Source organism: Geotrypetes seraphini, chromosome 3, assembly GCF_902459505.1.
Source record: "Geotrypetes seraphini chromosome 3, aGeoSer1.1, whole genome shotgun sequence".
Lineage (NCBI taxonomy): Eukaryota > Metazoa > Chordata > Amphibia > Gymnophiona > Dermophiidae > Geotrypetes > Geotrypetes seraphini.
The window spans coordinates 202,143,649-202,170,883 of record NC_047086.1 but is presented as its reverse complement, the minus strand read 5'-3'; the positions used below and the strand labels follow the sequence as shown (position 1 = coordinate 202,170,883).

Below are 27,235 nucleotides of genomic sequence, written 5' to 3'. Positions count from 1 at the left end.
GTCTGATTGTAGCATTGTCTAGTGGTAGGCTTCCTAGAAGCCTCTAAAATGTCCTGCACAGATTGAGAAAACTGTAGAGTGGCAGTTAAGTTGAGAGGTTCCAAGCTGTCAGGTGCAAAGACTGCAGGTTGGGATGAGTAAACAAAGAGGGAAAAACTGGTAGAAGTAGTGGCTCTCTGCTGCTGAGTTGAAGTAGAAGGGAGAACCAAGGTTGCCTAGGCCACCGAGGAGCTATCAGAATCATGGTGGCATGTTCCTGTTTGAGATTGACAAGTGTCTTGAGAATGAGAGGGAAAGCACAGAGAAACCGATTCGTCTATTCCAGGAGAAAAGCATCTGCCTCCAGTCGGTGAAGTGAGTATATCCTGGAGCAGAACTGAGGCAGTTTGTTATTGTGGGGAGACGTGAAGAGATGTATCTGAGGAGTTCCCCACTGAGAAAAAAATGTGATGAAGACACGAGGAATTGAGAGTCCATTCGTGAGGTTGTAGAATTTGTCCACCAGACAGTTTTTCTCTCCTTGAATGTAGACAGCTTTCAGAAAGGTGTTGTGAAGGATTGCCCAATTACAAACCTTCAGAGCTTCCTAGCAAAGAGGGAGAGATCTTGTTCCTCTCTGCTTGTTGACATAGTACATGGTGACTTGATTGTCTGTCCGAATGAGGACTACTTGGTCATGAAGAAGATGCTGAAAAGCTTTGAGAGCACTGAAGATTGCTCAGAGTTCCAACAGATTGATGCAACACTGACGATCTGTGCTGGACCAATGGCCTTGAGTACGTAGACCATCAAGATGAGCCCCCCAAGCGTAGGTTGAAGAATCTGTCGTGAGGACCTTCTGATGGGAGGGGCGTTTGAAACAGTAAACCTCTGGAGAGATTAGAAGAGAACATCCACCAGTGGAGAGACTGTCTCAATGAAGGAGTCACTCTGATGTGTTGAGAAAGTGGGTCGAAAACTTGAGCCCACTGAAATGCCAGGATCCACTGAAGGATTCTGAGGTGAAGTCTGGCAAAAGGAGTCACGTGAACTGTAGAGGCTATATGACCTAGGAGAACCATCATGTGTCTCGCTGAAAGTGAAGAGAGGGATGACACTTTGTGACAAAGTTGAATGAGAGCATCCTGATGCTGCTGAGGAAGGAATGCTGAGTTGTACAGTGTCCAAGACAGCTCCGATGAACTGTAGAGTTTGAGAGGGCTGTAGCTGGGATTTGGGAAATTTGATTTTGAACCCCAAACTTTGTTGGAACCAAATAGTTCGTGGGGTCGCTGCAATAACCCCTGAAGATGCTGAATCTTTGATGAGCCAGTTGTCTAGGTACAGAACACCTGTAGACCATGGTTCCGCAGAGCTGCTGCTACTACAACTAGGCACTTGGTGAAAACTCTTGGAGATGACGCCAGGCCGAAAGGTAGCACTCTATTGGATATGCAGATTTCCCACCCGAAATCTGAGAAACTGTTGAGAGGCTGGATGAATGGGAATGCGAGTGTAAGCCTCTTTGAGATCTAGAGAACATAACCAATCGTTCTGATCTAGAAGGGGATATAAGGATGCCAGAGACAACATTCAGAATTTTTCTTTGACTAAAAATTTGTTGAGCGCTCTGAGATCCAAGAAAGGGCGCAGATTGCCTGTCTTCTTCAGAACTAGGAAGTAATGGGAGTAAAAAGCCCTGTTCTGATGTTCCAAGGGAACTTCCTCGATGTCACGGAGACAAAGCAGAGCTTGAGCTTCCTGAAGAGGAAGGGTTGTCTGTGATGAATTGGAAGGATACACTCTTGGTGGAATCTGGAGGAAACGAAGAGAGTATCTTGCCTTGAGGATAGGCAGCACCCAGAGGTCTGATGTAATAATCTCCCAGCGGTGGTAAAAATGATGGAGGAGACCTCCAATGGGAAGAGGAGAGAACAGAGGAAGAATGATGGAGGTTATGCTCTGTATTAGATGGTCAAAAAGGTTGAGAGACCTTAGGCGCAGCAGGAGTCTGAGGTTTTTGCTGCTGCTGTTGTGGTTGTTTCTTAGGAGGCGCTTGTGTATAAGGAGCTGCTCTCTGTGGAAAATGTCTCTAGTAAGACAGAAGAGGCCTGAAGCCTTTAGAAGTAGAAGGCTTAGGCTTAGGTCGAATGATGGAAGCAAACGATTTCTCATGTTCAGACAATCGTTTAGTAGCTGCCTCGATGGAGTCATCAAACAATTCATTGCCCTGACAAGGGATGTTGGTCAGACAATCTTGAAGATTGGGGTCCATATCCACAGTACGGAGCCAGGCATGAAGGCGCTTTGCCACTGAGAAGGCAGTGACCCTCGATGAAAGTTCAAATGCATCATAGGAAGATTGATGGAGATGCATGCGGAATTGAACCAGACTGGTAATCACATGTTGAAACTCTGGAAGACGGTGTTGAGGAATATTTGAAAAAGTCAGGCAGGGTATCAACCAAATGCTTGAAATAAGAAATGAAAACAAAATTGTAATTCAAAACTCTAGTTGCCATAAGAGAATTTTGATACAAATGAGGACCAACTTGTCCATGGTCCTGCTCTCTCTTCCAGGAGGGACAGTGGCATAAACTTTAGCAGGATTGGTCCTTTTCAGAGAAGACTCCACGAGAAGGGATTGATGGGATAACAGATTTCTCGAAGTCCTTGCAATGGACCATCCTGTAACAAGATTCCAGCTTTCCTGGCACATCAGGAATAGAATAAGGTGTTTCAAGATTCCGCTGGAAAGATTGAGAAAGAAGTCTATTGACGGGCAATTTAAGAGACTCCGCAGGAGGATAAGACACCCATTTTCTCCAAATACTCCGTAGAGTATTTGGAATCAGAGTCCAAAGTAATATTGAGGTCCTTACTCATTTAAAGTAGGAAAGAAGAAAAAGATATCTGCTCCAAGGAAGGTTGACCTCAAGGGGAAGAAGGTGACCTCGAGGCGCCTTGCAAGGCAAAGAACGAAGGTAAAGCTTCTCTGGAGTACTGATACTTGAGGTCTGAATATGCAGGTATAGATAATTCACTGAGAGAATGGATAGAATCCCTCGCAGGAGAAGTATAGATGTAAGGCTCTAGAGGTGGTGTCCTCGACTTCAGAGTTGAAGGCCTCAAAGAGTCTCGAGGTCTGGAAAAACGAGGCCTGTCTCGAGAAAAGGATCTGTGCCTCGATGGATACTTCGAATGATGTGGAGAACTGTGCCTCGACCAGGCAGGTCTTGCTGAGAGGAACGTCAAGGAGTCTTTGCCCTATGCCTCGGAAAGGGCGATGCCTTATGTGAGGAAGGAGGGCTGGAGGCTGGAGATCGAGACACCAAAAGGGACTGAACGCTTTGTGTCGAGGTATCTCGAGGCACTGACAAGGACTTGGCTCCTTGAGTAAGCAATGTTACTTACCGTAACAGTTGTTATCCAGGGACAGCAGGCAGCTATTCTCACTAGTGGGTGATGTCATCCGACAGAGCCCCGATACGGACATCTTGCAAGCATGTCTTGCTTGAAGAAACTCAGAAGTTTCGAGATGCCCGCACCGCGCATGCGCCAGTGCCTTCCCGCCCGATGCCCGGGCGTGTCTCCTCAGTTCAGGTAGCTAGCAGAGAAGCCAACCCAGGGGAGGTGGGTGGGACGTGAGAATAGCTGCCTGCTGTCCCTGGATAACAACTGTTACGGTAAGTAACATTGCTTTATCCCAGGACAAGCAGGCAGGTATTCTCACTAGTGGGTGACCTCCAAGCTAACCTCAATGGGATGGAGGGAGAGTTGGCAACTTAGGAGAACAAATTTTGTAACACAGTTTGGCCAAACTGCCCATCCCATCTGGAGAAAGTATCCAGACAATAATGAGAGGTGAACGTATGAACCGAGAACCAAGTGGCAGCCCTACAAATCTCCTCAATCGGTGTCGATCTGAGGAAGGCTACAGAGGCTGCCATTGCTCTGACCTTATGGGCTGTGACCTTACAGGGAAGGGGTAATCCAGCCTGGGCATAGCAGAAAGAGATACAAGCCGCCATCCAGTTGGAGATGGTGCGCTTCGATACAGGTCGTCCCAACTTGTTTGGATCAAAGGAGACGAAAAGTTGAGGAGCAGTTCTGTGTGGTTTGGTGCGATCCAAGTAGAAAGCCAAAGCACGTTTACAGTCCAGAGTGTGAAGAGCTGATTCTCCAGGATGAGAATGAGGCTTTGGAAAGAACACTGGAAGCACAATAGATTGGTTGAGGTGAAATTCAGAGACCACTTTAGGCAGGAATTTCGGGTGAGTGCGGAGGACCACCTTGCCATGATGGAATACTGTAAAAGGTGGGTCCGCCACCAAGGCCTGAAGCTCACTGACCCTGCGAGCAGATGTGAGGGCCACCAGAAAAACCACTTTCCAAGTGAGAAACTTTAGTGGAGCCTTGCTCAGAGGCTCAAAAGGAGGTTTCATAAGCTGAGAAAGGACAACATTTAGATCCCAAACCACTGGAGGCAGTTTGAGAGGAGGATTGACATGAAAAAGTCCTTTCATAAATTTGGAAACCACAGGATGAGAAGAGAGAGGTTTCCCTTGTAGAGGCTGATGGAAAGCCGCAATAGCACTCAGGTGGACTCGTATAGATGTCGACTTGAGACCAGACTGAGACAGATGTAAAAGATAGTCCAAAACAGAGGATAGGGAGGCTCGCTGAGGCTCCTTAGAATTGGAAATACACCATGAAGAAAATCTAGTCCATTTTTGGGAGTAGCATCCAAGACATCCCTCACCGCCTGGGAAAACTGGTGCGGAGTTACGTTGAGAGGAACCAAGCTGTCAGATGGAGAGACTGCAGATTGGGATGAAGCAGAGACCCCTGATGCTGAGTAAGCAGTGAAGGAAACACTGGAAGTAGGTACGGTTCCCTGCTGCTGAGTTGAAGTAGAAGGGAGAACCAAGGTTGCCTGGGCCACCGAGGAGCTATCAGAATCATGGTGGCATGTTCGGACTTCAGTTTGACTAGAGTCTTTTGAATGAGAGGGAATGGCGGAAACGCATACAGAAAACGATTCTCCCAATCCAGCAGAAAAGCATCTGCCTCGAGGCGATGAGGAGCGTAGATCCTGGAGCAAAACTGAGGCAGCTTGAAATTGTGGGGAGCCGCAAAGAGGTCTATCTGAGGTGTTCCACACTGAGCAAAGATCTGATGAAGGGGCTTGGAGTGGAGTGTCCATTCGTGAGGCTGGAGAAGACGACTCAGTTTGTCCGCCAAGACATTGTCCCTCCCCTGAATGTAGACAGCTTTGAGGAAGGTGTTGTGGCGAACCGCCCAATCCCAGACTCTGAGAGCTTCCTGGCAGAGGGAGGCCGAACCCGTGCCCCCTTGCTTGTTGACATAATACATGGCGACCTGATTGTCGGTGCGAATGAGGACCACCATGTCGTGAAGCAGATGTTGAAAAGCTTGAAGGGTATTGAAGATGGCTCTGAGCTCCAGAAGATTTATTTGATGGAGTCGGTCCGCACAGATCCAGAACCCCTGAGTGCGAAGCCCATCCAGATAAGCCCCCCAGGCATAGGCCGAGGAATCGGTTGTGAGAACCTTCTGATGAGGAGGAGTGTGAAACAGCAAACCTCTGGATAGATTCAAAGAGGTCATCCACCAAAGTAGAGACTGCCGAAGAGCAGGAGTGACTATGATGTGTCGAGTCAACGGGTCTGACACTTGACTCCATTGAGAAGCTAGGGTCCACTGAGGAATTCTGAGATGGAGCCTGGCAAAGGGTGTCACATGAACTGTAGAGGCCATGTGGCCCAGGAGGACCATCATGTGTCTCGCTGAGATGGAATGGCGAGAAGATACAGACTGGCAGAGACGAAGAAGAGCATCCATGCGCTGAGGAGGAAGGAATGCTCAAAGCTGAATGGTGTCCAGTACCGCCCCGATGAAGGGAAGGGACTGGGTAGGCTGCAGATGAGATTTGGGAAAATTGATCTCGAAGCCTAGGCTCTGCAGGAAGCAGATCGTGGTCAAGGTCGCCAAAATGACCTTTGGAGCTGACGGTGCCTTGATGAGCCAGTCGTCGAGGTATGGAAATACCTGAAGACCCCTGGTCCGGAGTGCAGCGGCCACCACCACCAGACACTTCGTGAAGACTCTGGGAGATGAGGACAGGCCGAATGGAAGCACTCGATACTGCAGATGTAAATGTCCCACCCGAAATCTGAGGAACTTGCGGGAGGCCGGATGAATGGGAATGTGAGTGTAGGCCTCCTTGAGATCCAGAGAGCATAACCAGTCGTTCTGCTCGAGGAGAGGGTAGAGAGAAGCAAGTTTCAGCATGCGAAACCTCTCCTTGACTAGGAATTTGTTGAGGGCCCTGAGGTCCAAAATGGGTCGCAGGTCGCCCGTCTTCTTCGGAACAAGGAAGTACCGGGAGTAAAACCCCTGGTTCAGTTGGTCCATCGGGACTGGCTCCACGGCACGAAGCCGGAGCAAAGCCTGAGCTTCCCGGAGAAGAAGGGCGGTCTGAGTCAAGTTGGAAGGATACTCTCTTGTAGGGTGGTCCGGAGGGACCCGATGGAAATGAAGAGAGTATCCGTCCTTGATGATAGTAAGGACCCAGAGGTCGGTTGTTATGGCCTCCCAGCGATGATAAAAATGATGGAGGCGCCCTCCGATGGGAAAAACAGGGGGAGGCAGAACGAGGTTGGTTATGCCCTCGACGAGACAGTCAAAAAGGCTGAGTGGTCTTAGGGACAGCAGGCGATTGAGACTTAGGCTGACCCTTTTGGGGAGGCTGACGCTTCGCCGGTTGCCTCGCAGGAGTTTGCCTCGGCTGATAACGCCTCTGATAAATCAACGGCGGACGAGAAGGTCGAGACTGCTGAGGCTTAGGCTTCGGCCTAAGGATAGATTGGAAGGACTTTTCGTGGTCAGACAACTTCTTCGTGACAGTCTCGATGGATTCGTCAAAAAGATCCGCCCCAGCATACGGGACGTTTGCCAGGCGGTCCTGAAGATTCGGGTCCATATCAATGGTCCGCAACCAGGCCAACATCGCCACCGAGCAGGCCGCCGCTCGGGCGGAGAGCTCGAATGCATCATAGGCAGATTGCATTAACTGAAGCCGAAGTTGGGACAGCGAAGCAACCACTTCTTCAAACTCAAACCTAGCCTGGGATTCGATGTATGGTGTGAACTTCCGAAGCACAGGCAGAAAAAATTCCAAGTAGGCTGCAAAGTGGAAATTGTAATTCAGGACTCGAGACGCCATCATCGAATTCTGATAGATGCGTCGACCAAACTTATCCATGGTTCTGCCCTCGCGGCCCGGAGGCACTGAAGCACAGACCTGGCCAGGATGAGACCGCTTGAGCGAGGATTCGACCAGGAGGGACTGGTGAGAAAGCTGAGGACCCTCGAAGCCTTTATGATGCACCGTGCGGTATCACGCATCCATTTTGCCAGGGACCGCAGGGATAGAGTAAGGAGACTCGAAGCATCGCATGAAGGTCTGGTCGAGGAGCTTGTGCAGGGGAAGCCGCAAGGACTCTGCTGGAGGACGAGGCAAGTGCATGGTATCGAGGTACTCCTTGGAATATCGAGACCCAGCATCGAGAGTAATGTCCATGTCATCCGCCATCTGCCTGAGGAACGATGAAAAGGACAGTTGGTCCGCCGTCGCCAGTCTGCGAGACGGACTAGAAGAAGAAGAGGCTTCAGGCTCCAGAGAGGCCTGCGAGCAACAGGACGAGTAGAAAACCTCGGTGTCCTCAAACTCCGGGCCCGGAGGAGGAGACCCAGTCGAAGCCGCATACCCCAACCGAGGCAATTTCTTCTGAGGCGAGACGGTCGAGAGTCGAGAGGAATGCTTCGAAGAATGTCTGGATCGATGCCCCTCCCGATGCCTAGAAGGGGATCGAGCCCGTCTGTGAGAAACTGGGTCAGACGCCTCCAAGGAGCAGATTGGACTCGATGCCGTCGATCGTAGAGGCGGCAGAGTCGGCGCCTCCCCCGACGACGCCCAGGTTTGATAGGGGGTTCGGAAGAACTCGTCCTGCTTCCTGCTATGCCCAGGACTGGGTGGCCCCGAAGGTGGACGCCATACTGAGTCATGGGGCGGAGTAATCGGTTCCAAGGGAGGCAGGTCACTAAATGAGGCTTTCCTCGAGGGGATGGGCTCCAAGGGAGGCATATCACTAAGGGAGACCCTCCTCGAGGGAATCGGTTCCAAAGGAGGTACAGCGCTAACGGAGGACCTCCTCGAGGACTCGGACACCGCTCGCCGCTCTTCGTCGCCGAGCAACGAGGTCGTGCAGCAAGGAGGAAGAGGAGGGAGCGGTCCGCCCCTCGAAGCTGAAGCTGGAAGGTCACCCTGGATAGTGGCAATCAGCCGAGGCCCCATGGTCTGCATGAGCTCCATGAACTGAGCCTCCAGGATGGACCGCAACGAAGCCGATATGGAGGGATCCGCACCAAAAGGGGGCCCTTCCGCACGGTCTCCGCGCTCCTTGGGTGCTGCGTGCTTCTGCTTGCCAGTCTTCGGCACCTTGAGCACCACTGGTGGAACAGACGGGGTCGATACCTGCTCCGAGGAGACGGATGAAGGCACCGGCGCCAAAGTCGGGGCCGAAACCGGTGTGAACGATGCCGGCTTCAGGAGGCCCGAAGCAGCCGGGGAGGCAGAGGGCTTCGCCGAAGGAGTCGAAGCACCCGTCGATGTCGATGTCGAAGCTGCAGGATCCGATGAAGCTTCCATCTTGAACATGGACTCCCACAGCAGACAGCGACGCTTAAACACTCTCGCCGTCAGAGTGGAGCAAGGCTGGCACGATTTCGGGAAGTGATCCGGTCCCAGATACTGTAAGCAGCGTCGATGAGGGTCCGTGAGCGAAATCACGCGCTGGCACTTGCTACACTTTTTAAAACCGGTAATCGGCTGGGACATAGGCCGGAAAAGCTCCGCCGCAAGGTCGAAGGCGTGGGGCCTCAGCCACGCGGCCGACCCGGTATCGGAAGGAAAAATTTTTATTTTTTTTTGAAAAAAGAAATCAAAGAAAGAAATAAATGCACAGGAGAGCCAAAAGAACTCAACCCGTGGCAAAAAAGAAGGCAAAAAAGAGATTCAATGGGCGCAAATTGAAGATAGACTTCTCAGCTCCGCGGAAGAAAAAGAACTGAGGAGACACGCCCGGAGCATCGGGCGGGAAGGCACTGGTGCATGCGCGGTGCGGGCATCTCGAAACTTCTGAGTTTCTTCAAGCAAGACATGCTTGCAAGATGTCCGTATCGGGGCTCTGTTGGATGACATCACCCACTAGTGAGAATACCTGCCTGCTTGTCCTGGGATAAGCGCGCTTATGCTCCAGACAAGACACTCGCAAAGACTCGACTCCTTTCATAGTGTGTAGAATCCTCTTGAGGCACTCCCAAGGACTCGACTGCTTGTATAGTGAGTAGATTCAGCTCGAGGCACTGCCAAGGACTCGACTCCTTGTGATACTGCTAAGTGCTCAGACTGGACTGCAGGAAGCTCAAGGGTCTCTCGTACGAAGAGAGACTGAACAAATTGCAGCTCTACACTCTCGAGGAACGTAGGGAGAGGGGAGATATGATCGAAATATTTAAGTACCTCACGGGACGTGTCGAAGTGGAAGATGATATTTTCTTTCTCAAGGGACCCTCAGCCACAAGAGGGCACCCGCTCAAACTCAGGGGCGGAAAATTTCATGGCGACACCAGAAAGTATTTCTTCACAGAGAGAGTGGTTGATCATTGGAACAAGCTTCCAGTGCAGGTGATCGAGGCAGACAGCGTGCCAGACTTTAAGAATAAAAGGGATACCCATGTGGGATCTCTACAAGGGTCAAGATAAGGAAATTGGGTCATTAGGGCATAGACAGGGGGTGGGTAAGCAGAGTGGGCAGACTTGATGGGCTGTAGCCCTTTTCTGCCGTCATCTTCTATGTTTCTATGAAGCAGAGTCGAGGTAGGAGTGTTTGGCAAGCATATTACCAAACTGGCAATTCTAAAATGGTCTGGATCATAGCCTACAAATGTGACACCGAGACTTGAAGATTTGGTACATTTGGTGTGGCTATAGTCTCCGAGGAAGAGGAGAAAGAATGACACTTCGACTTGGAGACATGCTTCTTGGGCAGCTTGATAACTACTGCTGGTACCTGACCTGAGGGAAGCAGCAAGGCAAGCGTCTCCTCAGGAGAAGACTTAGCAGATTTGCCCAAGGATGAGGACCCACCGAACGAGGAGGGTTTCATTACAGTCAAGGCCGAGGTTGAGGCAAAAGGCAGAAACCCTGTGAGAAGCTTGATCGGATTCGATGTCGAGGTCAAGACTGGGGAAAGTGGATCCATACCGCCAAAGAGTTTCTCCACCTGAACTCGACATTTGTTGGCTCGAGGTTGAAAGGTAGTACAGCAGGCACACGACTCTGGATGATGGTCAGGTCCCAAACACTGAACACACCACCTATATGGGTCAGTGAGGGAGATCACGTGCTGACAATGACTATACTTCTTGAAGCCTGTGACCGGCATGGACATAAATGGAAAAATAGCCTCAGTGAGATCGAAGCCCACAGGCTGAGGTCGTGAGGCAGGCCCCACCGTGACACAAAAGAAAAATCAAATTAAGTTTTTTTTTTTTTTTTAAAGAAAACATGCAAGAAAACACAGCGACCCTGTAAAGAAATAAATACCTCGACTGATGTGGAGAACTGTGCCTCGAACCAGGCAGGTCTTGCTGAGAGGAACGTCGAGGAGTCTTTGCCCTATGCTAACGGAGGAGGGCTGCAGTCCAGCCATCAGACCAACGGTCGGCTCGGGGGCCTGTTCCAGCGGGGCACCCGACACTGTCTTCGCTCCTCCCCCATTCCAGCAGGGGAGAGCCGACGGAAGAGGGCTGCAGTCTGGCCATCGGACCAACGGTCGGCTCAGGGGCCCGTTCCAGCGGGGCACCCGACACTGTCTTCGCTCCTCCCCCATTCCAGCAGGGGAGAGCTGACGGAGGAGGGCTGCAGTCCGGCCATCGGACCAACGGTTGGCTCGGGGGCCCATTCAAGCTGGACATCAGTTTTGACTGTTTTGGTTTTATTTTTACTTCTTTTTAGTTTATGATATTTTTTTAAATCTCACTCATTGTTTTGCCACTTGTTTTGTTTTATTTTATCATTCAAATTTCATTTAAATTTCCCCCGAATTCTATTGCTTCAACGGCTCTCCCTCTGCATCTATTCCTATCTCACCTCTTTTTAACCTTTCAAATTCCTTTAGATCATTGTAATCTTATTAGAATGTTTATTTTCTTATTTTTCTCCTCTATCTCTATTTTTCTTTCTTTATTACTCTTCTAATTGTCAATTTTCCTGGTACTTTAGTTAGATTGTGAGCCTTCGGGACAGTAAGGGAATTTCTAAGTACCTATCTTACTTATAATTTTAATGCACCAATATATTCATTGTAACCCGTTCTGGGCTCTTTTGGGAGGACGAGCTAAAAAAATCGAATAAATAAAAATAAATAAATAAATAAAACACGAGCCACGGTGAGAGAAGGCATGAAGTAGAACTGAGCCTAGCGTAGAGCGTCGAAATAGGACTTCTCGGCTTTGCGGAAAACTGAGAACTGAGGAGACGCGCGACCTGCGTTGGGCGGGAAGACACTTGTGCATGCGCGGTGCGGCAGTCATGAACTTTCTAAAGTTCTTCAAGCAAGTCTGCTTGCGAAGCTGTCCGTATCTGGGCTCCATGGATGACATCACCCACATGTAGAGAATAGGCTGCCTGCTTGTCCTGGGATAAAAGCAGTTATTAACTGTGGAACATATTCTCCGAGAACAAGAAGCCAATTATTCCTCATGAGTGGAGTTCAATGCAGAAATGCTATCCAGAGTACTATTTCTTAAAAGATGGATTCAGTACTCCCACTGTACTGCACATGTGATTTCCTGTCCAACTCACAAATACAAGACCAGCAATACAATATAGCTACTTTTGCTACTTAGGATCTAGCTAGGTACTTGGGACCTGGGGTGGGCACTGTTGGAAACAGGATACTGGGCTGACCTTCGGTCTGTCCAAGTATGGCAATTCGAATTGCCAATGTTCTACAGTAGCTAACTAAATACAAATTCTAGGGGATGTGAGTCTTACGTTTGTCCCTGGAAAGATGGTTGAAGCACTGATTAAAGATAGCATAGTCCGGCACTAGGATACACACAACCTGATGAGAGCCAGTCAACATGGCTTCAGGAAAGGGAAATCATGTTTGATGAATTTACTTCAATTTTTTGAGACCGTGAACAAACAAATTGATAGTGGAGAACCGGTGGACATAATATACTTGGACTTCCAGAAAGAGTTTGACAAGGTTCCACATGAAAGACTTCTCAGGAAACTACAAAGCCATGGAATAGAGGGAGATTTACTAAGATGGATAGGCAAATGGCTGGAGAACAGAAAGCAGAGAGTGGGCATAAATGGGAAGTTCTCAGACTGGGAGAAAGTGACTAGCGGTGTGCCCCAGGGCTCGATACTTGGGCCTATCTTATTTAATATTTTCATCAATGACCTAGAAGAAGGAACATCCAGTGAGATCATCAAGTTTGCAGACGACACAAAGCTATGCCGGGCAATCAGATCGCAGGATAGCGAGGAACTCCAGAGTGACTTGTGTCAGTTGGAGAAATGGGCGTAGAAATGGCAAATGAAGTTTAATGTGGAAAAGTGCAAAGTAATGCATTTAGGCAGAAAGAACAAGGAACACGAGTATAGAATGTCAGGTGCAACTCTGGGTAAGAGCGAACAAGAAAAGGACCTGGGTGTACTAATATATAGGACCCTGAAACCGTTGTAACAATGCACGGCAGCGGCAAAGAAAGCAAATAGAATGTTAGGCATGATAAAGAAAGGAATCAAGAGTAGATCGGAGAAAGTTATAATGCCACTTTATAGGGCAATTGTCAGACCACACTTGGAATACTGTGTCCAACATTGGTTTCCCAACCTAAAGAAGGATATAAAACTGCTGGAGAGGGTGCAGAGACGAGCAACGAAGCTAATAAAAGGTATGAAGAACTTGGAATACGAGGAACGACTTAAGAGACCGGGATTGTTCTCCCTTGAGAAAAGGAGACTGCGAGGGGATATAATCGAGACTTTCAAAATACTGAAAGGAATCAACAAAATAGAGCAGGAAAAAAATTATTTACAATATCCAATGTGACATGGACAAGAGGACATGGACTGAAGCTAAGGGGGGACAAGTCCAGGACAAATATCAGGAAGTTCTGCTTCACGCAATGAGTGGTAGACACCTGGAATGCTCTCCCAGAGGAGGTTATTGCGGAATCCACCGTTCTAGGATATAAAAGCAAACTAGATGCTCATCTCCTTACGAGAGGCGTAGAGAGATATAGATGACTAAAATTACGCCAGGTGTACATTTGGCTGGGCCTACACATGTGCGGATCGCCGGACTTGATGGACCGAAGGTCTGATCTGGAGATGGCAGTTCTTATGTTCTTAATTTCTCACAATCCGCATGCATTTTAACAACTTTGAACAGTTTAGTACCATCTGCAAATTTAATCACCTCACTCGTCAATCTAATTTCCAGATTTCTGAAAATCTAGATACACTATATCAACTGGCTCACCTTTATCCACTGTTTATTCACACCTTCAAATAAGTCAAGCAAATTGGTCAGGCAAGCTCTCCCTTGGCTGAACCCATGCTGACTCAGTCTCATTAAATCACGTCTGTCTATGTGCGCCACAATTTTATTAATTGTTTCCACCATTTTGCCTGGCACTGAAGTACCGATCTGTAATTTCCTGATCTCCCCTGGAGCCCTTTTTAAAAATTGATGTAACATTGGCCACCCTCCAATCTTCAGGTACTACAGATTATTTTAGCGACAGCTTACAGATCACTAACAGCAGGTCAGCAATTTCATGTTTGAGTTCTTTTAGCATCCTGGGATGTATACCATCTGGTCCAGGCGATTTATCACTTTTTAACTTGTCGATTTGGCTTAGTATATCTTCCAGATTCACAGAGATTTATTTCAGTTCCTCTGCATCATCACCCTTGAAAACCATTTCTGGTTCAGGTAGATCTCTTACATTTTCCGTAAATACCGAAGCAAAGAATTCATTCAGTCTCTCTGCTATGGTGTTATCCTCCCTGAGTGCCCCTTTTGTTCCTTGATCATCCAACGGTCCCACGGATTCCCTCACAGATTTTCTGTTTCTGACTTACCTAAAAAAATGTTTTGAGTTTTTGCCTCTTTTGCAAGTTTCTCTTCATAATTTTTCTTAGCTGTCTTTATCAATGCTTTGCATCTAACTTGCCAGTGCCCATGTCTCTTCTTATTTTCTTCATTGGATCCTTTTTACATTCTTTTTTTCTCTAATAGCCTCTTTCACTTCACCTTTTAACCACGTCGACTCTTGTTTCCTCTTTGCTGATATGTGGAATACATCTGGTTTGGGCTTTCACGTAACCCGTGCAGAACTGTGGATGCAATGGGCTATAAATTTTTTAAATAAACAAACATCAAATGATATCCCTAACAGTAGGTTAATGGTGGTGGTGGTTAATGGAAGTCACTCGAAGGAAGGAAAGGTGAGTAGTGGAGTCCCTCAGGGATCAGTGCTAGGGCCAATCCTGTTCAATATGTTTGTGAGTGACATTGCTGAAGGGTTAGAAGGAAAAGTGTGCCTTTTTGCAGATGATACCAAGATTTGTAACAGAGTAGACACCGAAGAGGGAGTGGAAAATATGAAAAAGGATCTGCAAAAGTTAGAGGAATGGTCTAATGCCTGGCAACTAAAATTCAATGCAAAGAAATGCAGAGTAATGCATTTGGGGATTAATAATAGGAAGGAACCGTATATGCTGGGAGGAGAGAAGCTGATATGCACGGACGGGGAGAGGGACCTTGGGGTGATAGTGTCCGAAGATCTAAAGGCGAAAAAACAGTGTGACAAGGCAGTGGCTGCTGCCAGAAGGATGCTGGGCTGTATAAAGAGAGGCGTGGTCAGTAGAAGGAAGAAGGTGTTGATGCCCCTGTACAGGTCATTGGTGAGGCCCCACTTGGAGTATTGTGTTCAGTTTTGGAGACCGTATCTGGCGAAAGACGTAAGAAGACTTGAGGCGGTCCAGAGGAAGGTGACGAAAATGATAGGAGGCTTGCACCAGAAGACGTATGAGGAGAGACTGGAAGCCCTGAATATGTATACCCTAGAGGAAAGGAGAGACAAGGGGAGATATGATTCAGACATTCAAATACTTGAAGGGTATTAACGTAGAACAAAATCTTTTCCAGAGAAAGGAAAATGGTAAAACCAGAGGACATAATTTGAGGTTGAGGGGTGGTAGATTCAGGGGCAATGTTAGGAAATTCTACTTTACGGAGAGGATAGTGGATGCCTGGAATGCGCTCCCGAGAGAGGTGGTGGAGAGTAAAACTGTGACTGAGTTCAAAGAAGCGTGGGATGAACACAGAAGATTTAGAATCAGAAAATAATATTAAATATTGAACTAGGCCAGTTACTGGGCAGACTTGCACGGTCTGTGTCTGTGTATGGCCGTTTGGTGGAGGATGGGCAGGGGAGGGTTTCAATGGCTGGGAGGGTGTAGATGGGCTGGAGTAAGTCTTAACAGAGATTTTGGCAGTTGGAACCCAAGCACAGTACTGGGTAAAGTTAAGAAGAAAAAATTAAAAAATTTAAATTGAATCAGGTTGGGCAGACTGGATGGACCATTCGGGTCTTTATCTGCCGTCATCTACTATGTTACTTTGCCATGATTCAGTGATTCCAGGGCCAGCCAATTGCTGAGAAAGGTCTTTGCAGTCTCTGGAGAATCAAAATAATGAGGCTTACCCTCAACAAAAATCTTCAGTTTGTCTGGATATAGCAGTACAAATTGTAAGTGTTGTTTATGGAGGACAGCACAAACAGATGTATATGTTCGTCTCTGCGAAAATCCTTGCTGAAAAATCCTGGAAACATAGAATGGTTTTATTTTCATAGGTAAGAGGATCATGTAAGTGGATAGCTCAGAGTATCTCCATCTTATGCACATAGTTTAACAATTTGAAGATGACCACCCAAAGGTGTGTTTGCTGTGTGCTTCGGGCTTAGTCTGGTCCCGCTCAATTTGAAGTGTTCCTGCTGTACATTGTAATTATAACAAGCCCACAAATCACATTTCCAAAAAAATCCTTAGTTCCATCTCCATAATAGCTTTCTGTCAGAACCACCAACTGTAAATTCCCACGAAGGGATTGGTTCTCGTTATCATCATCTTATCTTCAAGGGATTTTATCTTAGTCTGAAGCTCATTGGTGGTGGTATTAAGTTAAGCCACACTGTCTTCCAGATCAGATACTCTTTGCAATTGGGCAGAGAAGTCACTTTTTAAAAAACTCCAATCAACCATCCATGATATTCAACTTATCCATAATATTCTGAAGCTTTTTATCTAGAGAGGATTTAACAGCATTTTTCACTTTGGCAACAACTTTGGCTATGCAAGCAGAACTCAACAGCAACTCTTCAGTTGGTTCATGCTCTGCCATCTTAGACTTCTGGAGTCGTGATTTCACTTTCACCTTTTGTAATTCAGTGGTCATGATCATCTGACCCTGTTCCAAGCTAGTGGGATCTCCAAGAATTGATGCTCTCAGGTACAAATCTAAACCCTAAATATTAAAATTACCATGGTGCAAAGAGTGAGTATATATTCTGGACTTGGGAGCTTGTCTCACACGCGCCTGCACTTCACCATGGCATCATGTGAAACCCCCCCAGGACTATTTTATGTATTAACAACTAAGTGCTGTTAACTTTTCCTTGTCTCTTAGGTCCTGCAATTGCCTTGGTTTGTTTTCAGCCCATTGCTGCTGTGTTGGTTTGATTCAAGACATTTTGAAAATCTACTACTACAATTTATTATTTCTAAAGCGCTGAAAGGCGTACGCAGTGCTGTACATTTTAACAGCACTAATGTAAACAATGCCTTTGTAAGTTAAATGTACTTCGTGAAGTACAAATTTCCAGTCTTCTCTATAATGTTTCAAAGGGACAGATAGCATCAGTATTAAAATTAAGATAAAGTCACCTAGCATGCTTCAGTTTCACTTCTTACCAGTGGTGTTTCGAAGTAAGGTGCAGGGTTGGGAGACCATGTCTGGGGCACAATGCTGTAGATGGAGTATGGCGGCTGCTGCTGCTGCTGCTGTTGGGGGCCATATACAGGTTGCATGAAGAGATGGGAGGGGAACTGTGCTTGTGTCTGAACTGGCTGAGCATATAAGCTGGAATCCACTGTTCGGTAACCATTCTTTGCAAAAAACGTGTTGATGGCTTTTATCCTAGCCTGCAAAGAATTAAGAAAAGTTTGTATTATTTTTCAACTGATTTTCTAGAACATCAAGTACAAGGTTAACATTCATCTGCCTGTGTACAAAGTGAGCAACTGGACAAACAGGCCACATCACAGCAGTCCAAATTAATTTCACTTGTATATAAAGTTTCTGTAGCACAAATTATGCAGCTGATTTCCTTGTCCCAAGAGCTTAAGAGATTTGGAGATATAAATATTTGGCAGCAAAAGGCATTAAAGACCCATCTCTTCATAAAAGCAGTTAATAAAACATGACAAAAAAGGGCACAGGGAGCTAACTGGGATCCTAAGCAGTGTTCTCCCTAGTGCCTTTTAGCCGGCCGCTACGCTCAGCTAATTTAGGTAAGCACCTGGCCGTCATCTGTCGCAAATCCTGCTGCCACCGCTGCTCAACATTTTTTTAAAAACCCTCTCATCGGCTTGGGGATTCCCCGGACTGAGTCAGCATAGCCTGAAGAGCAGCTGAAAGTTCAGTGTTTGACTCCTGTCTGACTTTTTTCTTTTTTTAAAACAGCAAGCAACTTGAACCCATGCTTTGGGGCTCTAACGGTACCACTGTGCGTGCCGGCTTCCCTTCTCTTCCCTCCGGGGGGAGGGGGGGGGTTAGGGATGCAAAGGCAGGACTCAGCAACGAGGAAGGCCGGAAGCAAGCAAGAGCAGCAAGTTGTAAGCTTCCCTCCGTTGCTGACCTATGGAAGATAGGTCAGCGATGGAGTGAAACTTACAACTTGCCTTAGTCTGTCTGTAGTGAATCTGCTGAAGGGTATGTGAGTCAGGGGGGGAAGGGAAGAGAAATGATGTTGCTGCACCCAGTTAGGGGGGGGGAGAGGGAAGAGAAATGCTGCTGCTGTACCAGTTAGGGGGGAGGGAGAAGGAACATCAGGGAAAGGAGAGGAAAGAGATGCCAAGACCATGGGAGGAAGGGAAAGAAAAGGAGATATCAGACCATGGAAGGAAAGAGAGAGATGTCAGGGCATATGGGGGGGGGAAGGAGAAAGATGCCACACCAAGTTTCTCAAGTTTATTTAAAATTTGATATACCGCTTAAAATAAACTGTCAAAGCGGTGTACAATATTAAAAAAATTATTAAAACCAAAGGGAAGATATCAAATGACAAGACTTTGTAGAGTTACATGATACAAATTGGAAAAAGGAGGAAGTACAATTTATGATAGGAAAGAGAAAACGTAAAAGGTCAGTACAGTTAGGAAGGTGGTATGCTCTTCTTTCTATATATGATCTTATAGCCTATTTATCATATGCATCTTTAAAAAGAAAGGTCTTTATTCTTAAATTTATCTAATGAGATCTCTTCTTGAAGGTGAAAGGGAAGGGAATTTCATATTGTTGGTGCAGTAACAGAAAATGTTTTTTTTCCTTGTGGTGTCATAGAATAAATGCCGTGGGGAGGGGACAACCAGGAGGTTCTGGTTGCTAGATCTTAAAACTTCTAGTAGAAACATAGAGTATGACGGCAGGAGAGGGCCGTTGGCCCAACAAGTCTGCCCACTCGAATAACCCAGCCCCCTAAGCACTTCCTCGAAGTGAACCCACATGTTTATCTCATTTATTCTTAAAATCAAGCACGTTGTTGGCCTCTACTACCTGAAGTGGAAGATCATTCCATCGATCAACCACCCTTTCGGTGAAGAAATACTTCCTAGTGTCACCATGAAATCTCCCACCCCTGATTTTTAGCGTATGCCCTCTTGTCGCCGTAGGTCCTGTGAGGAAAAAGATGTCTTCTTCCACCTCAATACGGCCAGTAACACATTTGAACATCTCTATCATGTCTCTCCTCTCTCTGCATTCCTCGAGAGTGTATAGCTGCAACTTACCTAGCCGTTCTTCACATGGGAGATCCTTGAGTCCTGAGACCATCCTAGTGGCCATTCGCTGGAATAAGAAGTCTATGAATCCTGGGATTTGTGTTAATCTTGTTTTGTAGATGAATAGTGAAATTTCATATGTGATTCGATGATTGATCGGAAGCCAATGTGATTTTATAAGCAGGGGAGTGACATGATCAAATTTTTTTGTGTTATATATTAATTTAACTGCTATATTTTGGATGATTTGAAGTCTTATTTCTTTTTGAGAGATGCCCTGATATAGGGAATTACAATAATCAATTTGAGAGATTACCAGATCGGACAAGGTTATGTCGCTGTACTGGGCCACGGTGTGCCCTCACTTGGAGTACTGCGTCCAGCACTGGTCACCGTACATGAAGAAGGACACGGTACTACTCGAAAGGGTCCAGAGAAGAGCGCCTAAAATGGTAAAGGGGCTGGAGGAGTTGCCGTACAGCAAGAGATTAGAAAATTGGGCCTCTTCTCCCTCAAAAAGAGGAGACTGAGAGAGGACATGATTGAAACATTCAAGATACTGGTATTTTATCAGCATTCTCTTTATTTTTTAATGTATTTTATCCGCATTATATTGTAAATGCATTCCACTCATTATTGTATGCATTCCACTCCAATTTGTTGTATTTCATCTGTATTTTATGTACTTGCCCAGTTGTTGTGAACCGCCTAGAACTTTTTTTGGTATGGCGGTATATAAGAATAAATTATTATTATTATTATTAATAGGATATTGAGGGAAAAAGGTTCTAGTAAGCTCATGATTGATCTAACCATCCTTAATTTGTAAAAGCTTTTCTTGATCACTGCGCTTATCTGTTGATGGAAGGATAGTTCATCGTCAATGATTACACCTAGAAACTTAGTACTATTTGTGAATTGAAGAGGGGTGGATTAAGATAGATGGGGGAAATGAGTTTTATTTCTGGTGGGAGAGAAGAGGATTCCATTTGATTTATCGGGGTTGAGAAAGAGCATATTTTCAGTTAGCCATTCAGTGATCGTATTTAGTTTATTGTTGATATTTAAAATATCCTGAGGATCATCTGGGTCTATAGGGTGAATAAACTGGATATCATTGGCATACCTGTATACTGTGAAACCAATTGATTGTGCTATTGTAAGAAGAGGAGAGGTGAAGATATTGAAAAATAGGGGAGATAGAATAGATCCTTGTGGGATGCCATATTCTAGTTTGATCGATTCCGAGGTTGTTAGTTTGGTGTGTACCTTGGATGAACGGTCAAAGAAGGAAGTAAACCAGTCTAAAGCTGTGTCGGTTACTCCAATTGAGTGCAATCTGCTTTTTAGAAATTGATGGTCGACTGTGTCGAAAGCAGCCAAAAGGACCAGGTGAAAGGAAGGAAGGAGGGAAAGAAAGGTAGGAAAAGAGATGTCAGATAATGGAATGGGAGGGGGAGATGGAAGGAGAGGAGAGAGATGCCAGGGCATGAGGGAGGGAAGAGAAGGAAAGGAGAAGAGAGAGAGAGATGCCAGAGCATAGGGGAGGGGGTGGAGACAGAAAAATGGAGAGGGGTGAAGCTGAAATAAATCATGTACAAAAGAGAGAAAGGGCACAGGATATAAAGTTTATTGAAGGGACATAGAAAGAGGGAAAATGCCATATGGAAGAGAGAGGGCGGACACTAGATGGAAAGGGCAGAGAGGGTGGACAGTGGATGCAAGAGGAAGAGAGAGGGTGGACAGTAGATGGAAGGGGTAGAGAGAGGGCAGAGGCTGGGTGGAAGGGGCAAAGAGAGAGGACAGATGTTGCATGGGAGAGAGGACAAACGCTGAATAGAAAGAAGAGAGTGAAGAGAAGATGATTAAAGCAGAAACGATAAAAGGTAGAAAAAATTTTTGTTGCTTTACGTAGAATCAAGTAGTATTTTAACTGTATTGATTAAAGTATCAATAGGAAATGGAAATAAGGCAATTTTTTTTTTGGACTAAACCCCTTTCCTCAGGTCAGGACAGGATACCATAACAGCAGTATATTGTACTGTCTTGAATAAAGATTTGGCCTCTGAAAGCTAATTACTACAAATTGAAAAATGGATTAGTCCAATAAAATGGTATTTTCTTATTTCTCATTATTTGTTTTATTTCTATTTGTTAATTTGTAAAGTGATGATTGTTATGTAGCAATTTTTTCCAAATTTACATCTACTGTCTTTATATTTTGCGCAGTATTAAGGGACATGTGTCACTGTTTCTATGGTGTTGCATTGTATGCAGTCTGGTTTCTTAGTGGTTCAGTTTAACTTTTGTCTATATATTTCTATTTTAGTTTGTAATTATTCCTTATTGGGCGAGGGTGAATCTCTGTTCTGTGTGTATGAAAAGGACATGGTTTTCTGTTAGCATCGATTGTACAGGATCAATTGACTGTGCAAGATCTGGCTTGTTTAGTTTTACAATGTGTGTGTTGGTATTCTAGTACTCACAGCAGTGTTTAAGATGCTGCCTTTTCCTAGGTGCACCCTTGTTGTTTAACTCGTGGATTATTACTAAAAATAACTTTTTTATATAGAGGAGGGGGGTTAAAAAATGATCAGCACTGGCTGTCATATATACTAGGTATGCCATTGTATTTAATGCCCCTATTCTAACTTTACTGTTGATGTAAGTGGTGTTGTTCCCTCCCTCCTCTGCAGTATAAAGAATTAAAGTTGTATTAATATCAAGCAGCTTTCAAATGACATAAGCAAATAAAAAATTTTAATACATTGCTAATTATTATCTGCATCTGTTTTGCTAATTATTATCTAAACTGTTTTGCCCTAGCTCTCACTTTGATCTTTATCTGCTACTTTTTTTATTTTGCTGTAGTGCAATCACACAGGTCTCCTTCAAGGCTCAGTAATACCTCTCCATAAATTATGTGGAAGAGATCTGGAAGTAGGGATTGCATCTATTTCATATCCTCAGTGAGACCTCAGGAAGGAACCTAGTGATCAAAACGTTATTAGAGGTGCTGTAGAGCCATTTCTTGTATGGCTGGATGAGCTATATTATCTCTCTTTTTTTTTTTAGTTGTTTAAATTCATGCAGGAATAAATGGCTAGATTGAACCTAATGACTTCATTAATACATTTCCCTTTTTAAAATCTGTATACCATTTGAAAAAGGGCAAATATCTAATTATTCACTTCTAGAATTGGATTCTTCTTAAATTTAGTAAAAATATTCTAGCACAAGTGTCAAACCTTAAAAAAGGAAGTCATTGAGCATTGGAAAATAATGAATAATTAACTAATAAAAATAGTACACATTTCATTTTCCCCACCACCAAATTTCCTCATCCTGCCCCACCCAGCTACTTTTTCATGCCACCTGGCTGGAAAAAATTTCTGGGGAGAACACTGCTAAGGATATATATCACTGCTTGGCATTAATGGGACCCTAAGGATACATATCACTGCTTGGCATTAATGGGATGAGGACCCCAGGCCGCCCTTCTGTTCAACAGGGAAGTACTTCCTGTGCTAGAGAGTAGGAGGAAAATGTCTGAAACACAAGAATACACCAAAAATTTCTTGCCATGCAAGAAAAGAAGAAAGGGATTTATCTTGCAGTACAATCACAGTTAAGCAAGGATATCAAAGTAAACTGTTTATAAGGAAGCATGAACCTTGTCTTTTGGGCCTAAATTGATACATGTTCTTTGCACTTCTATCAGCCACAAAGGAAACACACTCAAGCAGCAGAAGCACTAACTCAAGAGCTCAAGTTTTGCTTGTATATTAACACGTGTCATACACACAGGTTTTGGTGGAAGAATAAGGTCTTAAATTACAACACACACTGCACTGTTTACCATAACCAAGGGGAGAGGGGGGGGGGGTCACCACCACACACTTCTGGTTCAAATACTTACCATGATTGGCTTGCCCTGAAAGGTTTTGACTTCTTCCCTTAGATACCTAAATGCCTAAACATAAAAAACTGATTGTAAAATCTCAGCCTTAAAACATATCAAAGTATTTTTGCACTCTTGAAGTATTTTATTTAAAAAAATTTATAAACCGTTTAAAAATCTAGGCAGTGAACAGAAGGAACATGCATAATATTTTAAACAGAAACAGTTCACAGAACAAATATCGACTAAATCTAAAAGTATTATAATCACATACTACTCTAGACATCTTCAGCATCTCTCAACCCTATAAAACATAACAAATCATCATAAAAAATAGCAACCCTATAAGTATCATATAAAGGCATCTACAAATAATTGCATCTTTAGCTGTTTCTTAAACCACATACGATTTCACACAATCTCAGAGCCCCAGGAAGGGAATTCTTTGTTTTCACATAATGAATTCTGTCTTCATTGACATTAATCAGCTGCATCTCTCCCTTATATCTCAGTTGGTAAATATCCCAAAGATTTAGGAAACTTAATGGAGCAAATGAGTATAACACTTGATGAATAGTAGAAAGCACTTTGTGTAATATTCTTTGTTGGACTGGGAGCCAGTGCAAAGATTTCAAGATCGGAGTAATATGATCTGTTTTTGAGATACCAGTTATTAATCTTGCTGCAGAATTCATGAATAGCTGCAAGGATTTAGTCAAACCAATATACAACATATTACAGTAATCCAAATGGGACAAGACCAAAGCCTGAACCACAGATTGAAAATCATGTGGATCCAGCATCAATTTCAGCCTATACAAAATTTGTATGTGAGCATAACCGCACTGGATCACCTTAAGAATCTGCTTCCTCATTGAAAAGGCAAAGTCCAAGTTACACCCAGGACAGTCATCTCACTCTTCACCATCAATTGAGTTCCCATGACCTGTAACAAGTCAGGGAAATTCTCTTCACAATTATCACCCTCAATCATGATCTTAGTCTTCTCCACATGCTACTGTAGGTCGTGATCATTCATCCAGTTACAGACCTCAGTCATATAACTATTCAAAATCTGCCAATTCCAGAGCTTACCCCTTCATAGGGGTACACACATGGGTCATATTATTACTACACATTTATGAGACAAAAGGAGCTGCTGTTTGAATTACATCTGAATATTCAAACTACAAAGATCTGACCATATTCAGTCCAAGAGAATAAAGTAGGCAGGCAAAGGCAGAAAAAAAATAATAATACAAATGAATAATAATGCTTTGTGTTTTCCGTAGAGAGCAGGATTAATCAGGCAGACAAGTGGGGGGACAGCACTACATGTTGTCAAGACATAACTGCTGCCGAATATCTGAATAAAAAACCTAAAACAAGCCTAAAAGACATCTGGAGCATTGAGATAAAGCAGCAAATTTCTGCTACTCAATGGCCACAGATTTGGACTTGGAGGACTATGGGACAAACCTGTTTTTTGTTTTTTTTTGTTACATAGAATTTTTTGGACCCCTGTTTGTTTACAAAAGTTGTAAAGTTCAAAGTCTAATAGATGCTGACACTGTCATCTTGAAGTAGAGACACAGGATCTTTTGTTGTTTTATTGTCCCTTGATACTCAATTTTTGGAAATCAATATGGGGACAAAGTAATATGATACTGGAAACATCGATTCCATTGTCCTACGAAGTGGTCATATGTGGGACATTATTAAAAACTAAAAATCCATTAGACAGGTATAAAAGCAGACTTCTTATAATTATGACAGGGATTGCCATGCAAATGATCACCAAAAATTGGAAAAACTGGGACAGGCTACATTTTTCCTTTTGGTAGGAAACTTTGTGTCAATATTATAGATATGAAAAAATGAATTTGGAAATATTGGGACATAATAAAATATTTAAAGCAACATGGGGTCCATTAACGGAATTTGTTAAATCTGATTAATTGTATAAGCCTTCAATTCAGGGTGAGTGGGAGGGGGGGGGGAAATATATTTTCTATTATTTGATTTGATGTAAGTGCTGTTCAATGTATTTCTTGTTTGTAAAATTTTTGCACTTTGTACTCAAATTGAAAATCAATAAAGAATTACAAAAAAAAAAAAGACATAACTGCTGCCCCAGAGCTCAGAATTTAGTGTACTGAGTATGCATAACAGTGTACTTAGAGCCATAGCTCAAGAAAAGAATGAAGCTCTCATGGAGGTGAGAGGAATTGTTTACCTCATCAATCCTGTTGTCTATGAAAAATACTTGTTGCAGGAGAAACAATGCTTTTTCCATCAACACGAAGAACTAAATTGGGCACACAAGCGGGAGATTCTAAAGCTCAGGGCTGCTTATTTTTTTTTTTTTATGAGCTGTCCACTGACCAAGGAAAAGCCCAATTATCAAAAAAAGATTCAAGAATTGGCCAGCACTGATCGACTGAATTCATGTCAGTGGTAAAATAACCAAGTATAGGCGTGAAGTAAACAAATGAGGACCAAACTGCTGCTTTGCATATGGAATCCAGTGAAGCAAATTTCAGGAGGCCCGACTGAAGGACACATTACCCAAAAACCGAATCCTGTCACACCTTGACGGCCACCCAACAGTGTCAAATGAAGGAATGCAACAACAAAAACTAAATCCTGTCACAGCCTGACGTCCACCCAATAATGTCAAATGAAGGAATGCAATGACAACTGAACTGCCACCCTACAAATATCTACCGGAGGCACCAAAGAAAACACTGCCCAGAAGGCAGCTTGCTCCCTTGTTGAAGGAGCTTTAAGAAACGTAGGGACCAACCACATCTTTAATCCAGCGCTCAATCATGGCCTTTGAAGTTGCTTTCCCACTTCAACGGCCATCCAACAGAACAAAGAGATGGTCCAAACGCCGAAACTCCTGCGTTCGCTTCACATTCATGTGCAGAATTTCCCAAACATCAAACTTATGCAACTGCTTCTGCTCTGAAGAACCGTTCTAATCCTCCAGGACCAGAAGAGAGACTAATAAACATGAAAAGGCGATGCCATGGGAAGAATGAAGGAAGAGGGCATAGGACTACATACTCTCTTGAAAACTCCAGGAAAGGAGCTTGACAAGAAAAATGCTTGTAACTCTGAAACACAATGCACTGACGTGATAGCCACTAAAAACACCACCTTCAAGGTTAGGTCTTCAGCATAAGACCCAAGGGCTCAAGAGGAGGGGCAACCAAGACCACCACCAGATTACGATCCCAAACAGGGACTGGCATGTATGCAGGAAGATGGATCAGCTGAACCGCCAGCAAAAAACAACAACACACATCTGGGTGAGTAGCCCACTGCTTCCCTTTCACTACCCTCCGTAAGGTTGTCAAGGCCGCTATCTGCACTCACAAAGATGATCCTGCAAAAAATACGGGATACACCACACACCAGTCCTCAAACAAATGCCAAATTCACACATTAGCTCAACAAGTAGAAATAGTCCCCAAACCCAAGAATAGAAACCATCATTCCAGAGAAACCTTTCCTGATCAGACGCTCCCTCTCAAGAGCCAGGCCTTAAGACAAATGAGACCCTGATCAAACAGCTGAATGGGACCTGCGCCAAGAGGGCATCTGAGTGAGGAAGATGGAGGGCTCTGCGACTAGAAGACAAACAAGATCCCTGTACCATGGGTGCCGAGGCTAATCTGGAGCCACCAGAACCACGAATAATTAATGTTAGGAATAATTAAGGAATCATGAACAGATCGGAAAAGGTTATCATACCGCTGTACCGGGCCATGGTACTCTCTCACCTGGAATACTGCGTCCAGCACTGGTCACCGTACATGAAGAAAGACACGGTACTACTCGAAAGGGTCCAGAGAAGAGCGACTAAAATGTTTAAGGGACTGGAGGAGATGCCGTACAGTGAGAGATTAGAAAAACTGGACCTCTTCTCCCTTGAAAAGAGGAGACTGAGAGGGGACATGATTGAAACATTCAAGATAATGAAGGGAATAGACTCGGTAGATAAAGACAGGTTGTTCACCCTCTCCAAGGTAGAGAGATCGAGAGGACACTCTCTAAAGTTAAAAGGGGATAGATTCCGTACAAACGTAAGAAAGTTCTTCTTCAACCAG

The 27,235-nt window shown here is 44.7% G+C and overlaps 1 protein-coding gene across 9 annotated transcripts in view; it reads right to left on the bottom strand.

The window, feature by feature from the left end:
- LARP4 (La ribonucleoprotein 4) overlaps positions 1-27,235 on the bottom strand; it is a 246,832-nt gene that overhangs the window by 66,254 nt on the left and 153,343 nt on the right. For all 9 annotated transcript variants that reach the window (XM_033939032.1, XM_033939028.1, XM_033939027.1 and 6 more), the window contains 2 exons: positions 23,136-23,189; positions 17,129-17,359 (listed from right to left, as the gene is read on the bottom strand). In XM_033939032.1, the coding sequence (XP_033794923.1) occupies positions 17,129-17,359; positions 23,136-23,189 (285 nt within the window). The remainder of the gene's footprint in view (positions 1-17,128; positions 17,360-23,135; positions 23,190-27,235) is intronic.